The following is a 22,738-nucleotide window of genomic DNA, read 5'->3' on the forward strand; positions in this document are numbered from 1 at the left end:
CAGGGGGCTTCCGGCGGTATGGTGTCCTTAGTTATGAAGCCAGTGAGAGTCTGGCGTGTCCTCTGCGCTACTGGATAGAAGTCGCTTTCAGGGTGGTATCGAATTTTTCTGAGGAGCGGGTGGCGGGGAATGTGAGCACGCAAACGTTGCTCGACCGTCAAATGACTAATTACCTAAAAATCGTTCATTAACTTTTTAATTATAAAAGCTACGAAGTTTTCCCAATGAGAACATCTGTTCCTTTCGGCGACCTGATGTCGTAGCCGTTTTCAGAACAAAAATCCGTTCGGTAGATCGTCCGCAAAAAATTCATGAAGGAACACCATTTTTTTTCTTCATTTTGTTTATTGCGCATCTTCGGAGACCCGCCCTTCCTTTGCCCGAGAGGAGTACAAAAAACGAGAGGCAGACAACGAAGGTATAGGAAGTAAAAAAAAGGGGGGGGAACAGTTATTTATTTACATGGGAGAGTTAAAGGAGCATGAAAATCATTTGGAACATATATTTTTTCACCGCTTGATATGAACCTTCATAAACTGTCACGCAAAATATTTCCTTCGAAAAGCGCGAATTTCCTGAGAAAATTAGTTTGCAAGAATGCGCTCCGCGGCGACAGTCTCCACCAAGCCGAGTCTGGCGTGTGGTGACGTCAGGCGGCCGACCACTTCATTGGCTGCGGGAAGCGTCCGCTCCCAGCCAGAATCGTCTGCTAGCTCTGGAATCGTGGCGAGTTACCGACTGTGACGCTGTTGCTATTTATTTGTGTTTGACATTCATTTGTGTTCTTACATGATTTGTCTCGTACGTTTTGCATAAAACACGACTGCGGGCAGTGTAAAAGGTGTGGCTAGGCCACTGTGTTGCCGTGACGGCCCGGGTTGAGGTGGATCGTACGCGGTTATGGTTTCTGTTCCGATCGTGCTGAGGTGTCGTTCATTAGTGAACAGTATTGTGCCTGTGTGTGCAACATATATATGATACGACTAAATACATTCCTGTCAGTTGGAGATTTATTCCATGTGCCCTTGTTGTACGCTGCGTATGACCATTCAAAAAAGAAAATGCTTATTTGGCCATGTGTTTTGGGGTTTCCCATAGATCGCTGGGAGATGAACTCTACTGACTTTATTTTGATATCCATGTTGTTGTGCTTGTGGAGACGTTGCGCTCCTGGTATCAGTAAGATATGGAAAGCGCAATGTTACACAGCTCCGCTCAGCTCATTCATCGGTCCGCTTTTTTCGCCTTAGAGATGCCAGTGTCCATGCGGTTCAGAGCCCATAGTATTGACCACAGCACGGAGAAGTCATGATGGTCGACGACCTCTTCCAGTGAAAACACTGGTCACTGCGTCGCGTCTTCATGACTATGCATTTGTAACCAACAAGCGCTATATTTCAATCCGAATGATCGTTCACACTTAGCAGCATCACTTACCAGCCTCCGGTACTACGGTGTGGCGAAATCGAAGCTGGCGGAGCTTAGGCTCTAGGCTCTAACGTTTCGTCAAGAAGAGCAGACGTGTCGCCTAAAGAGTGTTCAGTTCATCACCTGTCCTTTCCACGACGTCCGATGAACAACAACGCTTCCTGCTCGGTCGGCTTGCCGGCGCCGCGACACCGGAGAAAAAATAAAGAAAAAGACGGCGCGGACATATGACGTCAGCGGCTGGCAGCCGAGTGAGGGGACATTTCTGCCGCGAGATTCAAAGCTCCCTCGATTGCGCTCCCTCCCAAAGCTCCCTCCAGGATTGCGCGCTACGCTCAAACTTTTTGTTCGAATACCTACACTCTTAAAAATGAACTTCACCACATAGCACGCTCCTAGCCAACCATCACCCCGAATGACAACGTTCTCGCCTTAGATTTGTTGAAAACGGGAAGAGGAGCCTATTTTGTGCCGTGCATAATGGACACAAAACAGGCTCCTCCTCCCGTTTTCAGCAAATCAGGGGCAAGAACGTTGTCATTCGGAGTGATGGTTGGCTAGGAGCGTGCTATGTGGTAAATTTCATTTCTAAGAGTGTAGGGATATGTATCACAGGGCTCAGAATCGTAATTTCTACTTCTCCTGTCATATTTTATTCCAATCATTTCCATGCTCCTTTAAGATTAACGTCAAGGTTGCGGCGAAGACTCCGACTTCGTCTGGACTGGGATATCATAGGTGTCTTAGGACACCCTGATGGGAGGCATCACGTGCCACGTGACCTTCTGACGCCATTCGCTCAAAGGTTGCTTGCCTGCGTACTGCTGATGATGGCCCAACAAGGCCGAAACAGCTGTCCAGTGCTGGCATGGCGACGTTCGACTTACAAACATATGCTACACGTGCAGCCAAATATCGCTCGCTGAGTGACCCCTGGTTTGCCAATCCCGAACGATGCGCAGCTACCCAGGGCCGACGAGCCGCAAACACGGCGAAACACGTGTCCTCTGGTGCTGTCGCATCGTTCAATTAGTATCTGTTTCTCTACGTGCAGCCATAGAAGCCATCTTAACTGTAAGTTTGAATTTCAAACACGTCTAGCATCATTTACCTATTTTTTTAATGGCTTCCCCCCCCCTCTTTATAATTCACTGGCTTGCACTGTGGCATTGAGGAGTGCTCGGTCACCCTCCCAGGTGTATATCGCTCGCTGAGTGACCCCTGGTTTGCCAATCCCGAACGATGCGCAGCTACCCAGGGCCGACGAGCCGCAAACACGGCGAAACAGGTGTCCTCTGGTGCTGTCGCATCGTTCAATTAGTATCTGTTTCTCTACGTGCAGCCATAGAAGCCATCTTAACTGTAAGTTTGAATTTCAAACACGTCTAGCATCATTTACCTATTTTTTTAATGGCCTCCCCCCCCCCTCTTTATAATTCACTGGCTTGCACTGTGGCATTGAGGAGTGCTCGGTCACCCTCCCAGGTGTATATCGCTCGCTGAGTGACCCCTGGTTTGCCAATCCCGAACGATGCGCAGCTACCCAGGGCCGACGAGCCGCAAACACGGCGAAACACGTGTCCTCTGGTGCTGTCGCATCGTTCAATTAGTATCTGTTTCTCTACGTGCAGCCATAGAAGCCATCTTAACTGTAAGTTTGAATTTCAAACACGTCTAGCATCATTTACCTATTTTTTTAATGGCTTCCCCCCCCCCTCTTTATAATTCACTGGCTTGCACTGTGGCATTGAGGAGTGCTCGGTCACCCTCCCAGGTGTATATCGCTCGCTGAGTGACCCCTGGTTTGCCAATCCCGAACGATGCGCAGCTACCCAGGGCCGACGAGCCGCAAACACGGCGAAACACGTGTCCTCTGGTGCTGTCGCATCGTTCAATTAGTATCTGTTTCTCTACGTGCAGCCATAGAAGCCATCTTAACTGTAAGTTTGAATTTCAAACACGTCTAGCATCATTTACCTATTTTTTTAATGGCTTCCCCCCCTCTTTATAATTCACTGGCTTGCACTGTGGCATTGAGGAGTGCTCGGTCACCCTCCCAGGTGTATATCGCTCGCTGAGTGACCCCTGGTTTGCCAATCCCGAACGATGCGCAGCTACCCAGGGCCGACGAGCCGCAAACACGGCGAAACACGTGTCCTCTGGTGCTGTCGCATCGTTCAATTAGTATCTGTTTCTCTACGTGCAGCCATAGAAGCCATCTTAACTGTAAGTTTGAATTTCAAACACGTCTAGCATCATTTACCTATTTTTTTAATGGCTTCCCCCCCCTCTTTATAATTCACTGGCTTGCACTGTGGCATTGAGGAGTGCTCGGTCACCCTCCCAGGTGTATATCGCTCGCTGAGTGGCCCCTGGTTTGCCAATCCCGAACGATGCGCAGCTACCCAGGGCCGACGAGCCGCAAACACGGCGAAACACGTGTCCTCTGGTGCTGTCGCATCGTTCAATTAGTATCTGTTTCTCTACGTGCAGCCATAGAAGCCATCTTAACTGTAAGTTTGAATTTCAAACACGTCTAGCATCATTTACCTATTTTTTTAATGGCTTCCCCCCCCCCTCTTTATAATTCACTGGCTTGCACTGTGGCATTGAGGAGTGCTCGGTCACCCTCCCAGGTGTATATCGCTCGCTGAGTGACCCCTGGTTTGCCAATCCCGAACGATGCGCAGCTACCCAGGGCCGACGAGCCGCAAACACGGCGAAACACGTGTCCTCTGGTGCTGTCGCATCGTTCAATTAGTATCTGTTTCTCTACGTGCAGCCATAGAAGCCATCTTAACTGTAAGTTTGAATTTCAAACACGTCTAGCATCATTTACCTATTTTTTTAATGGCTTTCCCCCCCCTCTTTATATATATACTATATATATAACTATAGAAACATATAGAAATATATATATATATACATAGCATATATATATATAGAACATTGATGTCTTGCAGAGACAGTGTTTGTGCCGACCCAAGAGCGTGTCACATCCCTACGCTGTGCCGATGACAGCCAAGAAGCTCGAAACGGCCGTCCACAGCTGGGATTGTGGCACGCTCGATCAGTAAACATATGCTTCACGTGCAGCCATGGAGCATTTGCTCATTTTTATATTTGTATCTGTACTTACTGGCTTTGCACTGCGGCCTCCAGAGGTGTTGCTAACACCCTGGAACATTGATGTCTTGCAGAGACACAGTGTTTGTGCCGACCCAAGAGCGTGTCACATCCCTACGCTGTGCCGATGAGAGCCAAGAAGCTCGAAACGGCCGTCCACAGCTGGGATTGTGGCACGCTCGATCAGTAAACATATGCCTCACGTGCAGCCATGGAGCATTTGCTCATTTTTATATTTGTATCTGTACTTACTGGCTTTGCACTGCGGCCTCCAGAGGTGTTGCTAACACCCTGGAACATTGATGTCTTGCAGAGACACAGTGTTTGTGCCGACCCAAGAGCGTGTCACATCCCTACGCTGTGCCGATGAGAGCCAAGAAGCTCGAAACGGCCGTCCACAGCTGGGGTTGTGGCACGCTCGATCAGTAAACATATGCCTCACGTGCAGCCATGGAGCATTTGCTCATTTTTATATTTGTATCTGTACTTACTGGCTTTGCACTGCGGCCTCCAGAGGTGTTGCTAACACCTTGGAACATTGATGTCTTGCAGAGACACAGTGTTTGTGCCGACCCAAGAGCGTGTCACATCCCTACGCTGTGCCGATGAGAGCCAAGAAGCTCGAAACGGCCGTCCACAGCTGGGATTGTGGCACGCTCGATCAGTAAACATATATATATATATATATACACATATACAAGGTGTTTGCTTTAACATGTCCAGAAATTATATTTAAAGCGAGCGATAAAAGAAAAGCAAGTGGTACTTTTCTGCTAGTTGAGTAAGTACTACTGCTTCACTAGTAGAACGTGTTTCTTAGTCAAGTAGCTGAAAAGTACGCTCGTTTCTCCTTTATCGCTCGCTTTAAATATCAGATTCTGGACACGTTATAGCAAACACCCTGTACAGGTACTAGAATAACGAGAGGCAGACAACGAAGGTAAGAAAAAGGGGAAGTTATTTATTTACATGTGAAAAGTTAAGGGACACGTCGACGTTGCGGCGGAAGACCCCGCCTTCATCAGGACTAAGGGCCAGCTCTCACGTGGCAACGCCCAACGTGACGTCCTGAGTGGGCGGTGGAAGCAGAGGCACATTTAAACAACCAAATAAATAAATAACTTTTCCCCCTTTTTCCTTACTTCCTATACGTCGTTGTCTGCCTCTCGTTTTTCCTAGTACTTCCTAGTATGTATCGATTATATCGAGGCTTCAGGAGGGTAGAAGTTCCGCTGTGCATGAGCTGTGTCCTATACATAAAATGATTCAACCAGCACACTATATGCCATCTGTGGCGTCTACGGGACGTATACATGCTAACTGTTAGCATATATACTCACGAAACAAGGGAGAGAGCGCAGGTTAGCAGGTGTATATGCATGAAGAAGAACGAGAGACACGGACACAGAAGATTACACTTGCGAGTGTTGTCCGCCCCCCCCCCCCCCCCCCTCTGTGGCCGTGTCTCCCGGTCTTCTTCATGCATGTATACTCACATTTGGCATTCCCATTCGCCAGAATGCATTCTCGAGTACATTCTCTGCTTTGGACTGCCAATGGACCGCTGACATTCTCGCCTCAGCCATGCTGACCAGAATCGCTCGCTTTCCGCATGCCTCGACGTACCTCTCGTGAAGATGTCACATCTCGTCACATGCGCCTCGATGTGACTTTTACAGCGCAGTGCCGTTACCGCTTGAGGCAAGTAGACTCTCCCCAATGCAGTCACTGTGGTGCTCTAGAAGATCTAGAGCACATTCTATTCCATTGCCCACACTACCAACCTTCCCGAACCGTACTCTCCGGATCCCTTAACGAGCTGGACTCTCGCCCCCTCTCTCTCTCTCAAAATTGCTTGGTCCCCGACCACATCCAGCCCACCAACGCTCTCCTCTCCCCCAGTCCTCCCCCAGCTCTCTTCACCGTTCTGGATGCCATAGGACTTCGATCCTTATTGTGAAGGGGCTTATTATTTCATTCCCCGCATCACCACCAGCAATGGGGTAGAGTATCGCCCCTAGCGATGAAACTCCCCATTAATCATTTCATAATAAAGTTGCTGTTGTTCTGTTTATCGAATGGAAGATTAACACAAAAGCTGCACGTTACGCATGTTGTCAAGGAACAACGTTATGTCATTAGGGGGTTTTACAAAATCGTAATCGCGCTCCGATCCAGACTCCGTATCGCTGTTAGTCAATCAGATATCAGTAACGTGACGTCAGCCACTCCAATGGAACCAGGCGATTGGCTTATGTTTCCGGAAACGTTACAGTGTATCTTCTACATTCGCCTAAGACTCCCTAGTGATTTCGGATATTACGTTTCCGTTTTCTGTTGTATTCTCTAACTGATTAAGGGCTACAAGACAGGAATACACTGTTCTGGCCACTTGTAACCGATCTACCTTCTCCGTTACCGGACGAAAGTTTTTTTTCTCGCCTCCCTCTTAAGCATTCCACGAGTCCAATATGGCTTGCTCGTGGCGCGCTTACCGGAGCAACGTCACTTGACTGAGAGATTTGCTCGAAGTAGCGTGGATAGAACTTCAAATAATTGGGAGTAGATTTACACGTAAGGTGAGTACGTCGACAGTTGTGTTGCTATATACAGCACGTGCCGCAGGGTGGGACTATTGATAATTTCGATCACCTGGGGTTATTCTGACGTGCGCCGGAAATCTCCGACACACGGTGCAGGAAGCAATGTTTTCCTCCCTGACATTGCTACCGTACCCAGCCGGGACTCAGCCCGCGGTCTTGAGCTCAGCAAGCCAACCAGTTATCGACTGGGCTACCGATGCTTAATTGTTATAGGTACAGCCATGTCTTTTCTAAGTAAGCAACGTACCTATTTGCGAAGGAAGTGTCAATGCACTATTCATGAATCAATGCCAGCAACTTGAATAAGTGACTTCTTTCAACAGGTTGGAATAATGAAGAGCGGCAAGGTCTGGTGCGAACTTTCTCCATCTGAAATGAAATCCAAGTGGGGCAAATCGTCACTCTCTGCTGTTTATCTCAACGTAAGATGCTGACGTTCAATCGCCACACAGGAACAAAATGTTTTTTTTTTGCTGTACGCTGTCAGATTTTAAGGGGACTATGAAATGATTTTTTTCTCGTTTTCATCAGAAAGAAAACCTTTTCCCGAGTCTAGAACCAAAATTTTACCTTCATCACGCGAGGAGTATTCTCGGGAGCGAATTTCAACGGAGCGGCGAAGGGAGGACAGCTGGCGCCGCGCCGTGGCGAGCTGCGGAGCGGAGACACAGCGGGCAACTTGACGGGACCACGGCCGGCTCGGCAACACGTCATCGTGACGTGTTGCCGAGCCAAAGGATCCCGCCAGGAGCATGCGCCGTAGGATCCCGCGTATGCGTTCATCGGGAGTGGAAATCTCCATGACGGCAGCTTCCGCGCGATGGTCGCAGTCGCATACTGTGGTTTTCCAAATTTACGTCAATATTCGCCTGTTATCCAATGTCTTCCAAGTGACGAGACGGACAGCTTTTGATGCCACGAAGCAATCGGACGGCCGGAGTGGAAAGACGATGTGGTGCCATCGACTGCTCGTGGTTTTAGCGGACATTTGCATGATAGAATTTACGAAGGGTACGCTGAATCTCTTCAACGTACTGGATAACGAGCTCAGTGTCGTCTGAATCAAGGTGTAGCGACCTGTCCACACCGAAGCGAGAACATCCACCTAAACGGCGCAAAGGTGTGAGTATTTTTCGTTATTGGGGCTAACAAAGGTCTCTCAGTCCGTGTGGTTCAAATGCTGTCATAGATTTCAGGATTGCGTGAATGGGTTAATTCTCATCTGCGTGACTCTGAACCTTGCCGCCGCTTACGGCACAAAGAGAGTAAAAAAAGAAAATAGAAGTTACCGAATCTAGTCCCTAAACTCAGGTGGTGCACTGTTGATAAAAGTACACCTCGTTTAGCATGATCTTAGAAACCATACTTCAACAGAATATTTATGTAATATGTTGAACATACGTATCCGTTCTTTTCTCTTCACTTTCATGTTCACAGGTGACTTAATCAGCGGAGCCTGAAACCTCTTAGGTGAGACAGCATGATCATTGTAACCCACTATTCAGAGCAGACAAATGCTGTTCACCCCCTTTCCATATTCCTCTTTAATGCCGTGACTTGCCTACCATTCGGGCTCTGTATATTGTTCACAAGTTTTTTTTTAACCTTTTACAGTTTGTTTTATCATGTGCACAAATATAATATTGAGGGGGACATTTTCTTGTTTACACTTCTTGTTTCTTGTTCTTATCTTATAATCATTGCTCAGTTAGATTACATCATTCACCGGAACTGGAGTTGTATACTGTGTTATTTTATTGTCTCAAATCAGGGCAGCCCATGTGTATGGCAGCTGAAGTCTTTCACCAGGGTAACATGCCAGGACAACTCCAGCAAGTGCTCTGCAGGTCACCTCTAAATTAAGGGAACCTACCTTTGATGCACTATGTCCTCATGAGATTTTGTTCCTGCTACAACTCTGCGCTTTGTTTCACATTACCAAAAAATAACCCTACCAACCATTATCATACCGGTGTACTGCTGTGTTCAGCCAGTTCAACTTGATCTGGGCATCCTGCAAGGCCGTGCAGCTACTTCAGCCCTTATTTGCTGGTAACACTGGTGCCAATACAGTTGTTAGATGAGGTGTGACAATGTAAAATAGAACATATCCTGTGTTCTATTAAAAATAAATATTATGCATGTATAGCATATAATGTGTATATGTAGATGTTAGGTCTTAGTTATTGTACTATTTGAGCTAAATGTCGACGTTTCAGCTGTTTGAGCCTGATGCCCTCGTCCTTGACGCACATACAAGTGTGCCTACACCGTCGGAGGAGCCTGCATAGCGAGGACTCTGTCCCAGTGGCAAATGGAACAGTCCTTTCACAAAGAAAGCAGATTTCCGCCAGAAGACCCACAAGCAGACCAATTACTTGTCGTTTTTCTAATTGCAAAATATTGGGCTTGCTACGTCAGTACTGGGGTTTTTTGCTACTTTCCAGTTACCTCAACTGGTGACTTCAAGCTTACGTAACACAATATAAGAGGGCATGAAGCAGGCGAACTGGTGTCATGAGATTGTGTCCCCCAGCCTTAGGGATGTACTACACAGTATTGGAAACCTGGTTGAACAATAAATTTGTTAAACGACAAACACTTATCAGATGTGCAGTGACGATGTGCAGAATACTCTTACACAATACGCTACAGCTGCGTGTTGTAGGCATGGTTGTTGGCAATGCTAAATGTTCAGACTTACGACGTGCTCAACATTGAATACAGAATACGTGACGTGCTCATAAATAAATTATTGCATGAAACATAATCTTAGGCAAACAAGAAGTCCTTCGGCGGAAGGAAATACAGCCATCTGTAGAACAATAAATGCAGAGTAAATCAAAATCGCCTGAATGCGCGAAGCTGCTTTGAATAATAATAGTAATGATGACGAAGAACACGAGTTGAAACAAAGTAAAACAAAACATTAGACCACCCAGTCTTTTACGATAATTTGCGCAAACAAAACGAGCAACAAAGGGCATCTTCCAAATATCACAGTCGCACTTCACAACGCACTTCCTTCGTTGTCAGATTGCCAACACGTAAACGTAACTGCAACTGACATAAATATAACTGCAACGCCAAGCAACCACCAGACACTTTCCATTGGTGACGGCGATACAACCAATACACGTTGCGGTGAATCGCTAGAGGCCCACGTAACTCGTCAGCAAAACTCTCAAAGCCACGGAGGTACTTGTTGTGAACGGCTACAGAGCAGAGGACGAATACACTCGATGAAAAAGTACAGCTCACATGTCATACTTGCAAGCTCAACTGTAGCAAACGATTCACACACAAAAAGCTGTTCATTATAGCGTGCTATCCGAACGCCTCCAACAAAGAAAACGTAATGCTTCAACTTCAACCCTCAGACGCCACCAGCGACCTTGTGACCTATGTGTGTGTTCTATGTGCGACTGGACGGCGCCAGCTACAGCGGGCTTGCAGCATTACTTGCCATTGCGCAACACCGGTGACGTAACGGGGGACAGAAGTGCGGTCCGTACAGTTACACCATCAACGGGAGAATGTGCGCGGGAGAGGAGGAACGCGGAAGAGACATTTCGAGAGAGCGCTCCTCACAGAGTGGAGAAATTTCGTCCGGAAAAATTTGTGGCATATTAGTTTCTCGGCGGGAAGAACAGTTTCCAGCGAAAAAAGTATGGGGGTTCGGGAAATTTCATAGTCCCTTTAATGTCTAGTATAGCGTACTACTTGATTGGGCTGCCCATGTGGGGAACAGGATGTCTGTTCCCAAAATAAGGCAGTTGTCTATAGCTGGTCAGCAGCATGTTGAAAGAACGGTAATGAGAAACACACACGTTGCCCACGTTTAAGACCACAAGTAAGTGTAACACTAAGCCTATGCGCACTTTCGGACAGCACGCAATTTTCTTTTTACACTTTCTCCCTGAAAATGTATTGTCTTACAGCACGCACAATTTTGGTGTGGGTTTGGCGCCATACAGTAGGGAGTTTCCTTCGTTATTCTCCCAACGTGCGTATTCTACCTGAAACACCATTTGAAGTGGCACGTTCAACAGAAAAGAGCATTTCAGGGGGATGCATTCTGTCAAAAACCAAAGAAAACCTCTCACCCAACATGACTACTGCATCTTCAAATTAGGCATACGGAATAAAAAGTGTTTGTTTGCAAAATGCCTCTTTTACAAACTGAAAAGTGTAGAACAAAAAAGTACAATGACTGGACACCTTGCACGACAATGGCCATTCTGTGACGCCCGCTCTCGAGGACCGCAATGATGGACTAAACTCCCTCCCTGCCGGAAAAGAGCACGTTTCAAGGCGTGATGAATGTTTTAAAGGAGCTCAGAGAGCCAGCTGAAAGATTTCCAGTTTCTAACGCATTACGAAAGGATGCAATATGATTTGACGACTAATACAAACTAAATTCTCTGTACGCAATATTTTTCGCATAAAAAATATTCACGCCTTTTTCACAGCCATGCGCGAAGAAGTGACAGCGTCGTGACAGCGTGACAGCGTCATGACGACAGCTGTGTCGTCCACACGCAACAGTTTGCTGTTTCGCGCGTGCGGACGCCACGTCGGTCCAAAACCACAGCCTATCATGAACGTCACAAACATGTCCAAATTCGTCATTCGGGAACTTCTGCGCAAACTTCTCCGCAAACTCCACGTTGACCAGTGCAAACTCCGACGGACGCGTATTCGTTTCAAGTACACACGTCTGGGACGCGTTTACATCGCATGGTCACGGCTTCGTGCTCGCGTAGTTGTTCGTTCACCCACATTCATCTCTTGGACTGGGCGCCTCGGCTTCGTGTTCCCTAACTTTCGAATCTTCTTGGCTTTGCGTTCCCTCAGGATGGGTCATGACGTCTTCGTGTAGCCAATGCGCGTTGGGTCACTTAAACCCTCGATGTGTTATGCCGTTCGTGTGATGCAGCCGGCGCGAGCCTTCCTATCTGCGGACGGCAGACAACCGCCTCATAGCGTCTGCTTCTGGTTAGACCGGTGCGCCGATGGCACTTTGATCGGCGGCGGTGGCGCCAGGCAGGTTTTTCGGTCGGCGGCAGCAGCGCCGGCGGCGCGAGCCTGCAAATGCTAACCTATGCCATACCATTGCGGCAGGTGAACGGCGTTTAACATGGTTTGTTCGCAGCAATCGCCTGGTTATTCGCGAGGAGCCATCAAGCGCATAAACTCGAGTAGTTTATTATTCCGTAAAAGCAGAACTGCCAGACATCTTTTTTTTTTTGTCTCTACGTCTGCTCTTTCGACACGCTGCCACAAGAAGAGAACCCTCCAACTTGATCAAATTACTGGATTACTTTAGTATGCAAAACCCTCCAACTGGATTAAGCAGGATTAAGCCCATCGGCGCGCCGGGCTGGCGCCAGCGGCGGCGGAGACGGCGACGCGAGTCGGCGGCGCACAGGTCTCGTTCTGGTATGGTGACCTAGAATGAATGGTGTGCTGAACGGCGACTGAAACCGGGTCGTGACGACGGGCCTGTCGATAGGTGGCTACCAAGGGCTCGGCCCGCTGCCGCTTCTTGCGCCCTCAAGGCCACGTGACCGCATGCGCAAAGAGCACCTTGGAGCCCCAGGGAGTTTCCGCGATGGCCGAAATTGAACGAATCTGGCAGATACAGGGGGAGGGAGAAAAAAATGTGGGCGTGCTGATACGTCACGTTTCGGAGATATGATTACGACGGACGGAGGAGTTCGCGTTTTGGAATGTTCTGGTAAAGGCAGCGCTTCAATGCCTTTCCCCAAGCAGCAAAATGTACTGAAAGTCGAGTGCAATAGGGGTGGACGGGTAGGTGGAAGGCCTTGAACAGACTCCTGAAACTAAAGAACATTAATAAGACACATACCGCCCACCCCTATTGCACTCGACTTTCAGTACATTGTGCTGCTTGGGATCGATTCCTTCTTGGGATAATCGGGAGATAATTTTCTTCTTGGGATAAGGAATATCTCTGGTTCTGCTACATCGCTTCTGCGCGAAATCCCCTAACTAAAGAGGTTAATTAATGAATTTTAGGTAATTAATGACCTTGTAGTTACATACTTTCTTCGAGAGGGTGTTCGCCTAGTCATATAGAAGTCAAAGGAAAAAAAAACAATAAATAAACAAAAGGGAGGAATGGAGTGGACTTTCACTGCTGCAAGCTTGTAGAATATACTAAAAAAGTATTCAAGTCAAGTTACTAAACAATGCCTTTTAAAAGTATTTGTAAGATAACAAGTTACTCCCAAGAGCACTTAAGGTAAAGTAACTTTAGTAGAGTATGTTTGTTATGTACAATTCTGTGTGAAGCTCTTACATGTTTTGTGAGGTAGCACAAAGGCATTCCATTCCAGTCTCCTTGGGTACATCACACAGATACGTTGTCTATAAATTAATGTATATGGAAGTGACTTCGATAGTCATAAAGGTATACTTGAGGTGTATAGTTAGCATTCACAGCAGGGTACTCGTTTGCTGCTTGTCTGTATATGCCCAGCCCCTGTTTGGTAATAAAATACCTCCGTTTTGAGACATGTTGGAAGGCTGCTAAAATTTTGGCTGCTGGATTTGTTACGTACGCCATTGTTGTACAACCCAACATGATGCGCTTGTGGTATAATGCAATGATACACTGGTGCGCAATGTATAAAGTTTTGGGCGCGACAGACTGACCATCGTGATACACGCTCTGAAAGTCACACAAATCCTTCCATACTCATGCCCCTGAAGTTTTGTTTAAGGCGCCATTTCCAAAAACAGCGTCGTGTACTAATAGATGCAGAGTATTTGGAAAATCAGCCAGATACCTCACCCAATTCTTGATATCAAATTATGCAAGCTGAAGAACATCTCCTTATTTACCTCATAACATGTAATCGCGTCGTTTGACAAGCAAAAGTCGGGGTGCACTATGTATTTGTCGCGAACATCGTACTAGAGGTAGTAGGTGAGATCCTGTTTAGACAGAAAGTCACATCCTGTAGGAGCACTGTCTCTTTTATACCTTCGTCGTAGAAGCAGTGGTTTTTGCTTACGATTTCAGAACAGGGTTTATACACTATCCGCCGTATTCTTGAACGAGCCTCGACTCGAAACTCGACTCGAGCTGCTCCTCGAGGCCGGTTTTGCGCTTCATAAATCGACCTTGACTCGAAACGCTCCTCGAGTGGAGGAATTCCTCCGTGCATTCCTCGAAAATCTCGAGGTAGCATCGGTGCTACCTCGAGAACGCTCCTCAACTCGTGTTTGGCTGGTGTAATGGCGGAAGACAGGCCGTTCACTGCGTCCATCGACTGCGTTTTGTGCCACGATGGCCTTTAACTGGGTGCTGACAACATTACAACTGAGCGACAACGTTCAATAAGGGGCCATCAAACTCCTTTTGACTAATTTGATGATCACGAGTTCCTCATATGGTATACGGTACCGCTTCATGAAGACAACCGTACGAAGCCTTTTGGATACATTGCCGCTGGAGGAAAATGTGTGCAATCGTGGGCTGCCTCTACCTCCTGTGCTACAGCTGCCCGTCGACATGTGATTTTATGGCGTTAGGACTTTTCAAACTGCCACGGGAGACATTGTGAATGTGTCAGAAACGACGATGTGCCGCGTTGTGGACAAAATCCCACACCTTCTCGCAAGCACACTTTTCAAGACAAGGTGTAATAAATTTTCCTTCTGTCGCGCTATTTCGCACAAAGAAGGTGTGTTTGAAGGATGTTTTCACGCAAAAAGTGGTGCAAAAAAGAAACAGTGCATTGACTGGATATCTAAAAAAAAATAAACATCTGATCTGCCTCCTCAATGTTTTTCCGTAATCTTTATACTGTATCAAGCTGGCACGACCCCTGCTATTCTGTCTCCAGCTATCACCGAAACGGCTCAACAAATCTTCCATTCATGTTTTTTTTTTCTCTCGTCTTTTTTTTTTTTTTTTGCAGTTGTTGTTCCAATAGCACGAACTCCGTTTGTTGGGTGGGATAACAGGCGCTACCGTTTAGGCAGAGCGCGAATGAGGGCCATAAAACTTCGTACGACATGCTCGCGGTGACTCCCCAAGAAGGGTCTCCCCGATTCTTTGCTCGGGATGTAGTTGTAAACTCTGTTTTGTTCGTTTGATTGTTTATAGCTACTCTCAACGCGTTGGGTAAACGTACCCATCCGCTAACAAACAGTCATTCACGCCACATATTGTAACATAATAGGAGAGTGACAAGCAGTGACATCATCTTTCATATTATTTGATACGAGGTGACCATGCCATTAGGCTATCTGCTGCCGTTGTGGTTGTAATTGCCAGACCAGAAAACTAGGAAACTTATCAGTCTGTTTCCTGTTCGAAACACCTGCACCCTTCTTCAAACACTTGCAGACCTTTGTGTTTGTATTTGTAATGCAGGTTGGTCGAAATAAAGTAAAGAATTACATTTATTTTTCGTGCCATAAGTGTGTTTTAAGCACGATAATTAACATTTCCGAGTGGTCCCGAAAGACGGCTGGGGACGAGACTACAGCTTTATTCGAGGACGGTTTCTCGAGGAGCGCCTTGGCGGAGGAATCCCCGAAGCGGGTTCATGAAACGCATGGGCTCTTCGAGTGGAGCAGCGCCACTTTCCTCCACTCGTTGGAATCGAGGCGGAGCGTCGAGTCGAGGCTTGTTCAAGAATACGGCGGTATGTCACTGCTCTCTCCCTTTCCCGGCTTTTCGCGATGCAACAAGCTTTCTATTTCACAGTTGATATATAATCAGAATGAATCAGCTGGATTAGAAAGCATGGTATGCTTTCTAGTCCAGCTGACTCATTCTGATTATATATCAACTGTGAAACAGAATTTCAGGATCATTTTTGTGTATTGGTCTTCATATTCTTTAAGATTATTGCATCGCGAAAAGCCGGGAAAGGAGGAGGGCAGTGACACAGTCCCAAGCAGCACGATGTACTGAAAGTCGAGTGCAATAGGGGTGGACGGGTAGGTGGAAGACCTTGAACATACTCTTGAAACTAAGGAACATTGATAAGACACATACCGTCCACCCCTATTGCACTCGACTTTCAGTACATTGTGCTGCTTGGGGTGTAGATACCTTGTTTTGTTTTCCCCTTTGGTACCTGTACCAAAGGGGAAAACAAAAACAGTTCCAGCAGAATAGACTCGTCCTACTGGCTGAGGTGAGCGTCTCTCAAAACGAGGGCGCATTCTCAGCGCAACAGTTCCTAGTGTTCCCTCCATGCTGAGCAGTGACCTGTACTTTGCTTTCATGGACGCCACCACAGAGCAGCCAAGTTCGCAAAGTACATAATTAATTATAAAAGAGAGAGAGAGAGAACTTTCATAACTTTAGTGTTCAGGAGCAGATGTCTTCCTACAAATCCGCCCAAATTTTGGAAGATAGCTCCAGCAGAACCAGCAACCCCAAAGCGGGTCAAGTCCGTGCCACTCCGTGTACGCTGGTAAATCTGCGGCGGCCGTCCTGGTGCTGGGGGTCACTATGCGTTAGAATGTGAGGTGCCCTTTTTGCTGACATGGCATGCCGAGACTGGTAGGTGACCCGGGTTCGAATCTCGGAGGAAGCAGTGCTGTCTGAGGCTGGGCTTTCCTCGTACACTTTAAGACAAATGTCAGCTCAATTGCCTATGAAGTCGCTCAAGAACGTCCCCCCCTCCCTCGCCCCAGAGTAGCATGTGCCGCCAGACAAGCAGGCAGGTCGCTCGGAAGTATCCACCACCTTTTATGCTACGCAGACAGTGTATACCGTCCTATTTTGATACAGCATTCAGAAGTTACCCCCCGTAACTTCACTAATCTTTATCATTTCCAGAAAGACATCGTCGCGCTGTTATCAGGTATCATGATACATGCCGAGCGCGGCTGCTATTTTCGTCATCTTAAGAAAACTTTTCTGTGTCCGCTGCAAACGACGCTGTTCCATAATTTATAGTCTTTTTCTTCAGAAATTCGGCATTGTTATCTGGTGAATATTCAGAAACCAAGGACGGTATAATGTTTATTTTATTGCAGATTTTATCTTGTCGTTCTTACTTCCAACTTTAGCGACGCTCTTCCATTGCTTGCTATTGAATACTGGCATTCAACAAACCAGTTATATATAACGAAATTTTATTGGCCTTATATGCTGGTGTGTACAATAAAAAAAGCGCGAGATGTACACATAAGTCTGTACGAGCTAAAACAATGAGTGGGTTCCCCAAACACACTTCCTTCGGTTCTTACACGGAGTCTCATTTCTTGAAAATAGCGAGCAACAAGCATTAGTTATGATGTGACTGTGAACAGCTGGCACATTATCGCCGAAGTTCTTTTCACTTGTACGTACACCAGCTAAGGGGTTCAGAACAGGATGAATAGAAAAGCAACGAAACGTCGGGTTGCTTATCGTTAAGGGATAACAAGTGAAGATAATGTCGCATGCTTAGATGTAATTTATATCGCATCAACTACATTGCGGTGTAGTACATATGATCGCGGTATTTGATGAGGCAATCGTCTGTAAAGCACTGCGCGGCCCTACGTTTGTCATCCGGTCAGTGTCTGAAGCGACGAAGGTTTATCTGACCCATGATTAAACCGTGGAAAAGTGTTTATCCGCACATTTGGTGCGCTTCCCTACTTATCCCGGCCACTTACCGGCCTAATAAAACGCCAAAGAATACGCATCACAAACCCTTAATTCTTGCACTACGCACGAATATGACTCCTGCGTTCTAACCTGTGAATCACTTCGAGAAACGGTTTCTGAAAACTGTGTGAAATGAGAAAATATACGATTTGTTGCTGCTGGCTTTCTCTATTGACACCGTGCTGTCTCGGGTAATACTGTGAGGTCCTGTAACGGCCCATCCCTTCCCTTCGATACACAATCCTTCCATACTTGCGTATGGACGCGGTCCTTATGCGATAGCCGATTTCGAATGCGAGAAAACAAGCACAGCTAGAACACACAAGGAATAGCCATTGCACTTCGTCTAACGAACTGTACGTGTATTTTACAATCAGTGATTTATGGAGGCCCCCTTACTAAAACCCTCAGTTGCTTGGGGTCAGGTTATGGATTCAATTCCGGCTGAGGAGGCTATCAGCTTTTCGACGGGGTACAAGTTGGACAAGTTGCTTATAGATTGTGCACGCGCTGCGAGCGAACGCCCAACGCATTGCCAATCCAACTCGAAGGGTTCCCCGAAGCGCAAATATCCCTCAAGCCTAAGCGAGAATACGGCGATATGCACAGACCGAGAACTGTTGCATCGCTTATGATCATTGTTGTAAGCAACAAATTATCAATTGCAAGAGAGTGAGAGATAACCTCAGCGAGCAACGACCTTGCACTGAGCTCGTGATGCCCTTGATAAACCATCCATCGACACTGTTCCGTTTCTCGGCCGGCGCGGTGCGGTCCTCTGCATTTCTCGGAAAGGTCATGTGATACGAAACAGAAGAGTACCTCGGATCCCCACAAAAATCCTTCCGCAAGGCGCGCGGCGAGCTTTAGCGCATCCATGTAAACAATCGCACGTGGTCGAGTGCCAAGGCCGCGACCAAGCGCTCCCATGCATTGGACAGGCCGGTAAGCACACCAGTCATTCTAGCTCACCATAGTTCTGGTACACTGACCAAAGCTGCCAACCTACATTCGCATTTTTCCCCGGACTGGACGAAAAATTCAACCCTATGTGTCAAATTGATACCCTTCAACTCTACACATGGATTGTTCGAGTAAAGAATACGACTTCCTCGAAATAATGTTTTGTTGCTGTTGTTTTATTTGTTGTTGTTTTTTCGTTTTTAGCGTGATACATGCATACGAAACTCCTGGTTTACTTTCTCTTTTCTTTTCTTTTCTTTTTTTTCAAATTTCGAACAGTTGTTCTAACTTCTCAGTGAAATTTGGCTTTACAGATTATTACGGATTATGGTGGATCAAGAAATTATTGAGTTTTAGTGCATCGTATGCTATTGCGATTGCGTACGTAAGGGATAGCGTTGGTGGTTTTGCGCACGCGCGAAATTAAAGAGCTTCGTGCATTGCACATAACATCCACGCTATCACTCACGTACGCAAAAGTGATATCGTACGATGCACTAAAACTCTCTATTAGAGAGTTTTACTACATCCTACGTTATCACTTGCGTGCGTAAGGGATAGCGTTGGTTGTTCTGCGCACTGCGCGAAGCCCTCTCCCTGATATGGGCGCGCAGGAACCATTAAAGGCCAGCTATGCCGATATCCCAAATAGTCGAAACGGTTGTGATATTCTGAAAGCCCACATCCAGCTCTCCCCAAAATGCACCTTCATTCTCTCAGTTGGGTACAGTACCATGTCAAAAAAAATAGAAAAATTCATTCCGAAACACACATGGGCGCAGCCATTTTTATGACGTAGATGCACCCGAACGGGTATTGTGACGTGTACGCGCCTTCGTACTTGTCAGTGGATTTCAGCTACGGCTTCTCGCGGCTTCACGTATCTGTGCTTGAAGATGACGGACAGCCCGGTTCCACCGTTCCGCGATAACTAAACAGTGCAGCAGCTGCGAACTCATTCGCGAACCAACCTCTGTGCGATGTTGTGACTGGAATTCGTCGTTTGTGTTTTGCGATCGAGCATGTACAATTTGTATCAAGTCAGTCTGCGTTAGCCCCTTTACAGCACTTGCCCATTGTAGAGACTGACGTGTCGACAGCCGTGTTAGCAAGAAAATGCCGACAGCGTTTTATTCCTGCAGGAAAAAATTGTGCTATGTATTTGAGAAACCGCATACTGCTATGGGACAAGTTTTACGTACGATTTATCAATGCGCAACAGCGTCGACGATGGTATGTAACGACGAGAGACGTATAACGAAATTCAAATCACATTTTAAACTTTTTGTGGGATTCTGTGCATTTTCCAGAAGCTTTCTTTGAATCACACCCCCACGCTGCGTTGTGTGGCACGCTACAAGCTACTGCATTTTATGTCTAACATCTGGATATTCTTTGTAATGAGCACCGTCGCACAAAAACATGCACACGAAAGCTCCAGTAGCCATGTGGTTGCACACTATGCAGACGCAAAAGAAGTACCAGAGCACATATTGCCACTTAGAAATGGTGTTTTTAGAAATGTGGTGTCTGAAGAGTTAGGGCATAGCATAGATACTGGAAATCAGGTGCACCTTATCCTTCTGTAGAGTGCTCTTTCAATTCACAACTCAGCCCATGGGGTTTAAAGGAGTACAGAGGGCCATCCAAAAAAATTTCAGATTAAGACATCTGATGAAAGTGTGTGTGTCATTATACCGAATAGCGCGAAAGGTATTGATGTGTGCAATTTGTTTCCTAGAAAAAAACTCACATAAACGTAGCTCCGCGCCTTCACCCTTAACTCGCCACTCCAGGTATAACGAGGATGAGGAGGTATGATGGCACGTCACCGATGACGGCATAAGGAGACTCGTTCTGGTTTGCCGGTCAGTGGGGGTCAGCGCATTGTCCCTTTGCCGCCGTAAACCTGTTTTGCCAGTTTTCCCGGAGAATTGGGGATAGAAGGAGCGGCCGAAGCATTACCGAGCAAGGAGAAAGGCTTTATCAGAACCCCGAACAGCCGAGTAGCAGACGACTGCGGAGTAGCAGACAACATTTCTCTAGGCCAATCAGCGAGCGTTCTCCTTATAGCGTCAGCGCGAGGTTCCAGGCAGATCACAGGCTGGTACTGCTCTTCACCACCGTTGCGCACGGTCGCTTTTTGCGGCGTATTTTAAATTCAATTTCTGCGATAATTATGACTCTGTGGTGTAAATTACTTCGCATGGTGCATCTTACTGGCAAACTTAACAGTTTTATAGGAAGAAAACTGGATGTTAAAATGACTTCTGTGCTACTTTAAAAGTGTTAGAGGCAATTATGTGACTTGTCGTCCTGGGTGACATCACTGGCCATCCTCAGAATTAATTCCGTGCTCAAGAATTATTGTACAAATCACTTTGTATGTAGGACATGATAAGCAATATGTAAGTTGAAACCTTGTCTGCAGCATTCTCGATGGCCTCTTACCTTTACAGTTTGAGACACGTTACCAAACCATTTAAAAAGGGCACTCTTACAGGGGCCGTGTAATTTGAGTTTTTAATTTATAAAAATATAAGTACACAACATGTAATATGAATTTATATAAAATAAAAAATAACATTTATAAAAATAATTTAAAAATATAAATAAAAAGGCTTCATGGAAGCAATCCGTTAGCCTACCCATTGCACATGAAGCACAATTATATATGCTCGGACATCATCTAATTAATCTTCTGAACCATATGTGTGGCTGCATACAAATTTTTTTATGCGCATGCTCTACCTTTCTATTCCTACATGTGCACACGAATAACAGTGAATATATGTGAAGTGGCAAAAAGCAACGCTAGACTCTACCATCAGTGTGCCCCTTTAAGTTTTCCACATTTCCACTGGAACAGGGAATATCTCACTAGAAAAGAAGACATTTGTGGATTGTTTGGCAAGCAAATAAATATATTTATTTACATTTTCCATCAATCAACAATGTTGTGACCTGGTGCAAATATTAATGTCAAGAAGGAAAGTACTTACAAAGTATTCCTATGTGCTCAAATGCAGATATGACAATTCTGTTTTTGTACCTCAGCACAGTACAGTTTCAAAATTAACAAACTGCACAGCATCAGCAATCTTAAAGTATCTCAAGAGGGGAATCACATAAAGCTGCAATAATAGACTGTGCAAACAAAGCTAAAAAAAAAACAAAGTACTTCAAGAATAATCGGTTGTCGTTGTGATATGTACTACTATGCACAGTCCATGAATGGAACATATTACCTCATTGCATTGCCTCCTTGTGAGCACTAGAACAGGCAGCTTTTTAGTCGCTCTTTTCGTGTTTTTCTATTGACTTTTTTTGTTTTCTGTTTTTGCAATAGCAAGCATGGCCATAGTGAAACACAAGCAGCCAAGGACAGGATGAAACATCTGCAATGCGACTGCTAGCTCTAAACTGATATATTTATTAGCAGACTCTGGAATATACACATATATGCTGCTAAGCAAATGACAATTTAACCAACAGAATAACAGACAAGAAAAAAGGGTTATATATCTTCCCCTCTCCTCATTCTATTTCACAGGCAGCCCCAGTATCATTCTGAGTGTGTCCGTGCGTTCCCTTTGAGATAACGTATCTCAGACAGAAGCAAATCCAACAGCGGACTGCTTACACATGCAACTGTCTTGGATTCCTCTAACCACTTGTTATTTAACCACTGCCTTGAGCTGTGTGTTCTGGAAATATAGGCAGCATCCAGAGTCCCTGCAATGTGTTGCCGTGTTTCTCGAGGGCATCAAAAGTCTGTCCTTGGCTGCCTGTGTTTCACTATGGCTTTCAGATACAAACTACCCATTTCAACTCAGTAGAAAACACAGATTTGTAAATAGCATCTGAATAAAATAGCATCTGTAAATAGCATAGATCATAGTGGATACTAGATCTCGTGCGATAATGTCAGGAACACAAAAAAGCTAGATTTGAAACCACTCTTACG

At 46.1% G+C, this 22,738-nt stretch overlaps 1 protein-coding gene across 2 annotated transcripts in view; it reads left to right on the plus strand.

Annotated features, from left to right (window-relative positions):
- Window positions 1-22,738, plus strand: part of LOC135395988 (ABC transporter G family member 20-like) — a 255,295-nt gene that overhangs the window by 68,623 nt on the left and 163,934 nt on the right. For both annotated transcript variants that reach the window (XM_064627066.1, XM_064627067.1), the window contains exon 7: window positions 7,481-7,579. In XM_064627066.1, coding sequence (XP_064483136.1) covers window positions 7,481-7,579 — 99 coding nt within the window. The remainder of the gene's footprint in view (window positions 1-7,480; window positions 7,580-22,738) is intronic.

The sequence above is a fragment of the Ornithodoros turicata genome, chromosome 5 (assembly GCF_037126465.1).
Source record: "Ornithodoros turicata isolate Travis chromosome 5, ASM3712646v1, whole genome shotgun sequence".
Taxonomy (NCBI): domain Eukaryota; kingdom Metazoa; phylum Arthropoda; class Arachnida; order Ixodida; family Argasidae; genus Ornithodoros; species Ornithodoros turicata.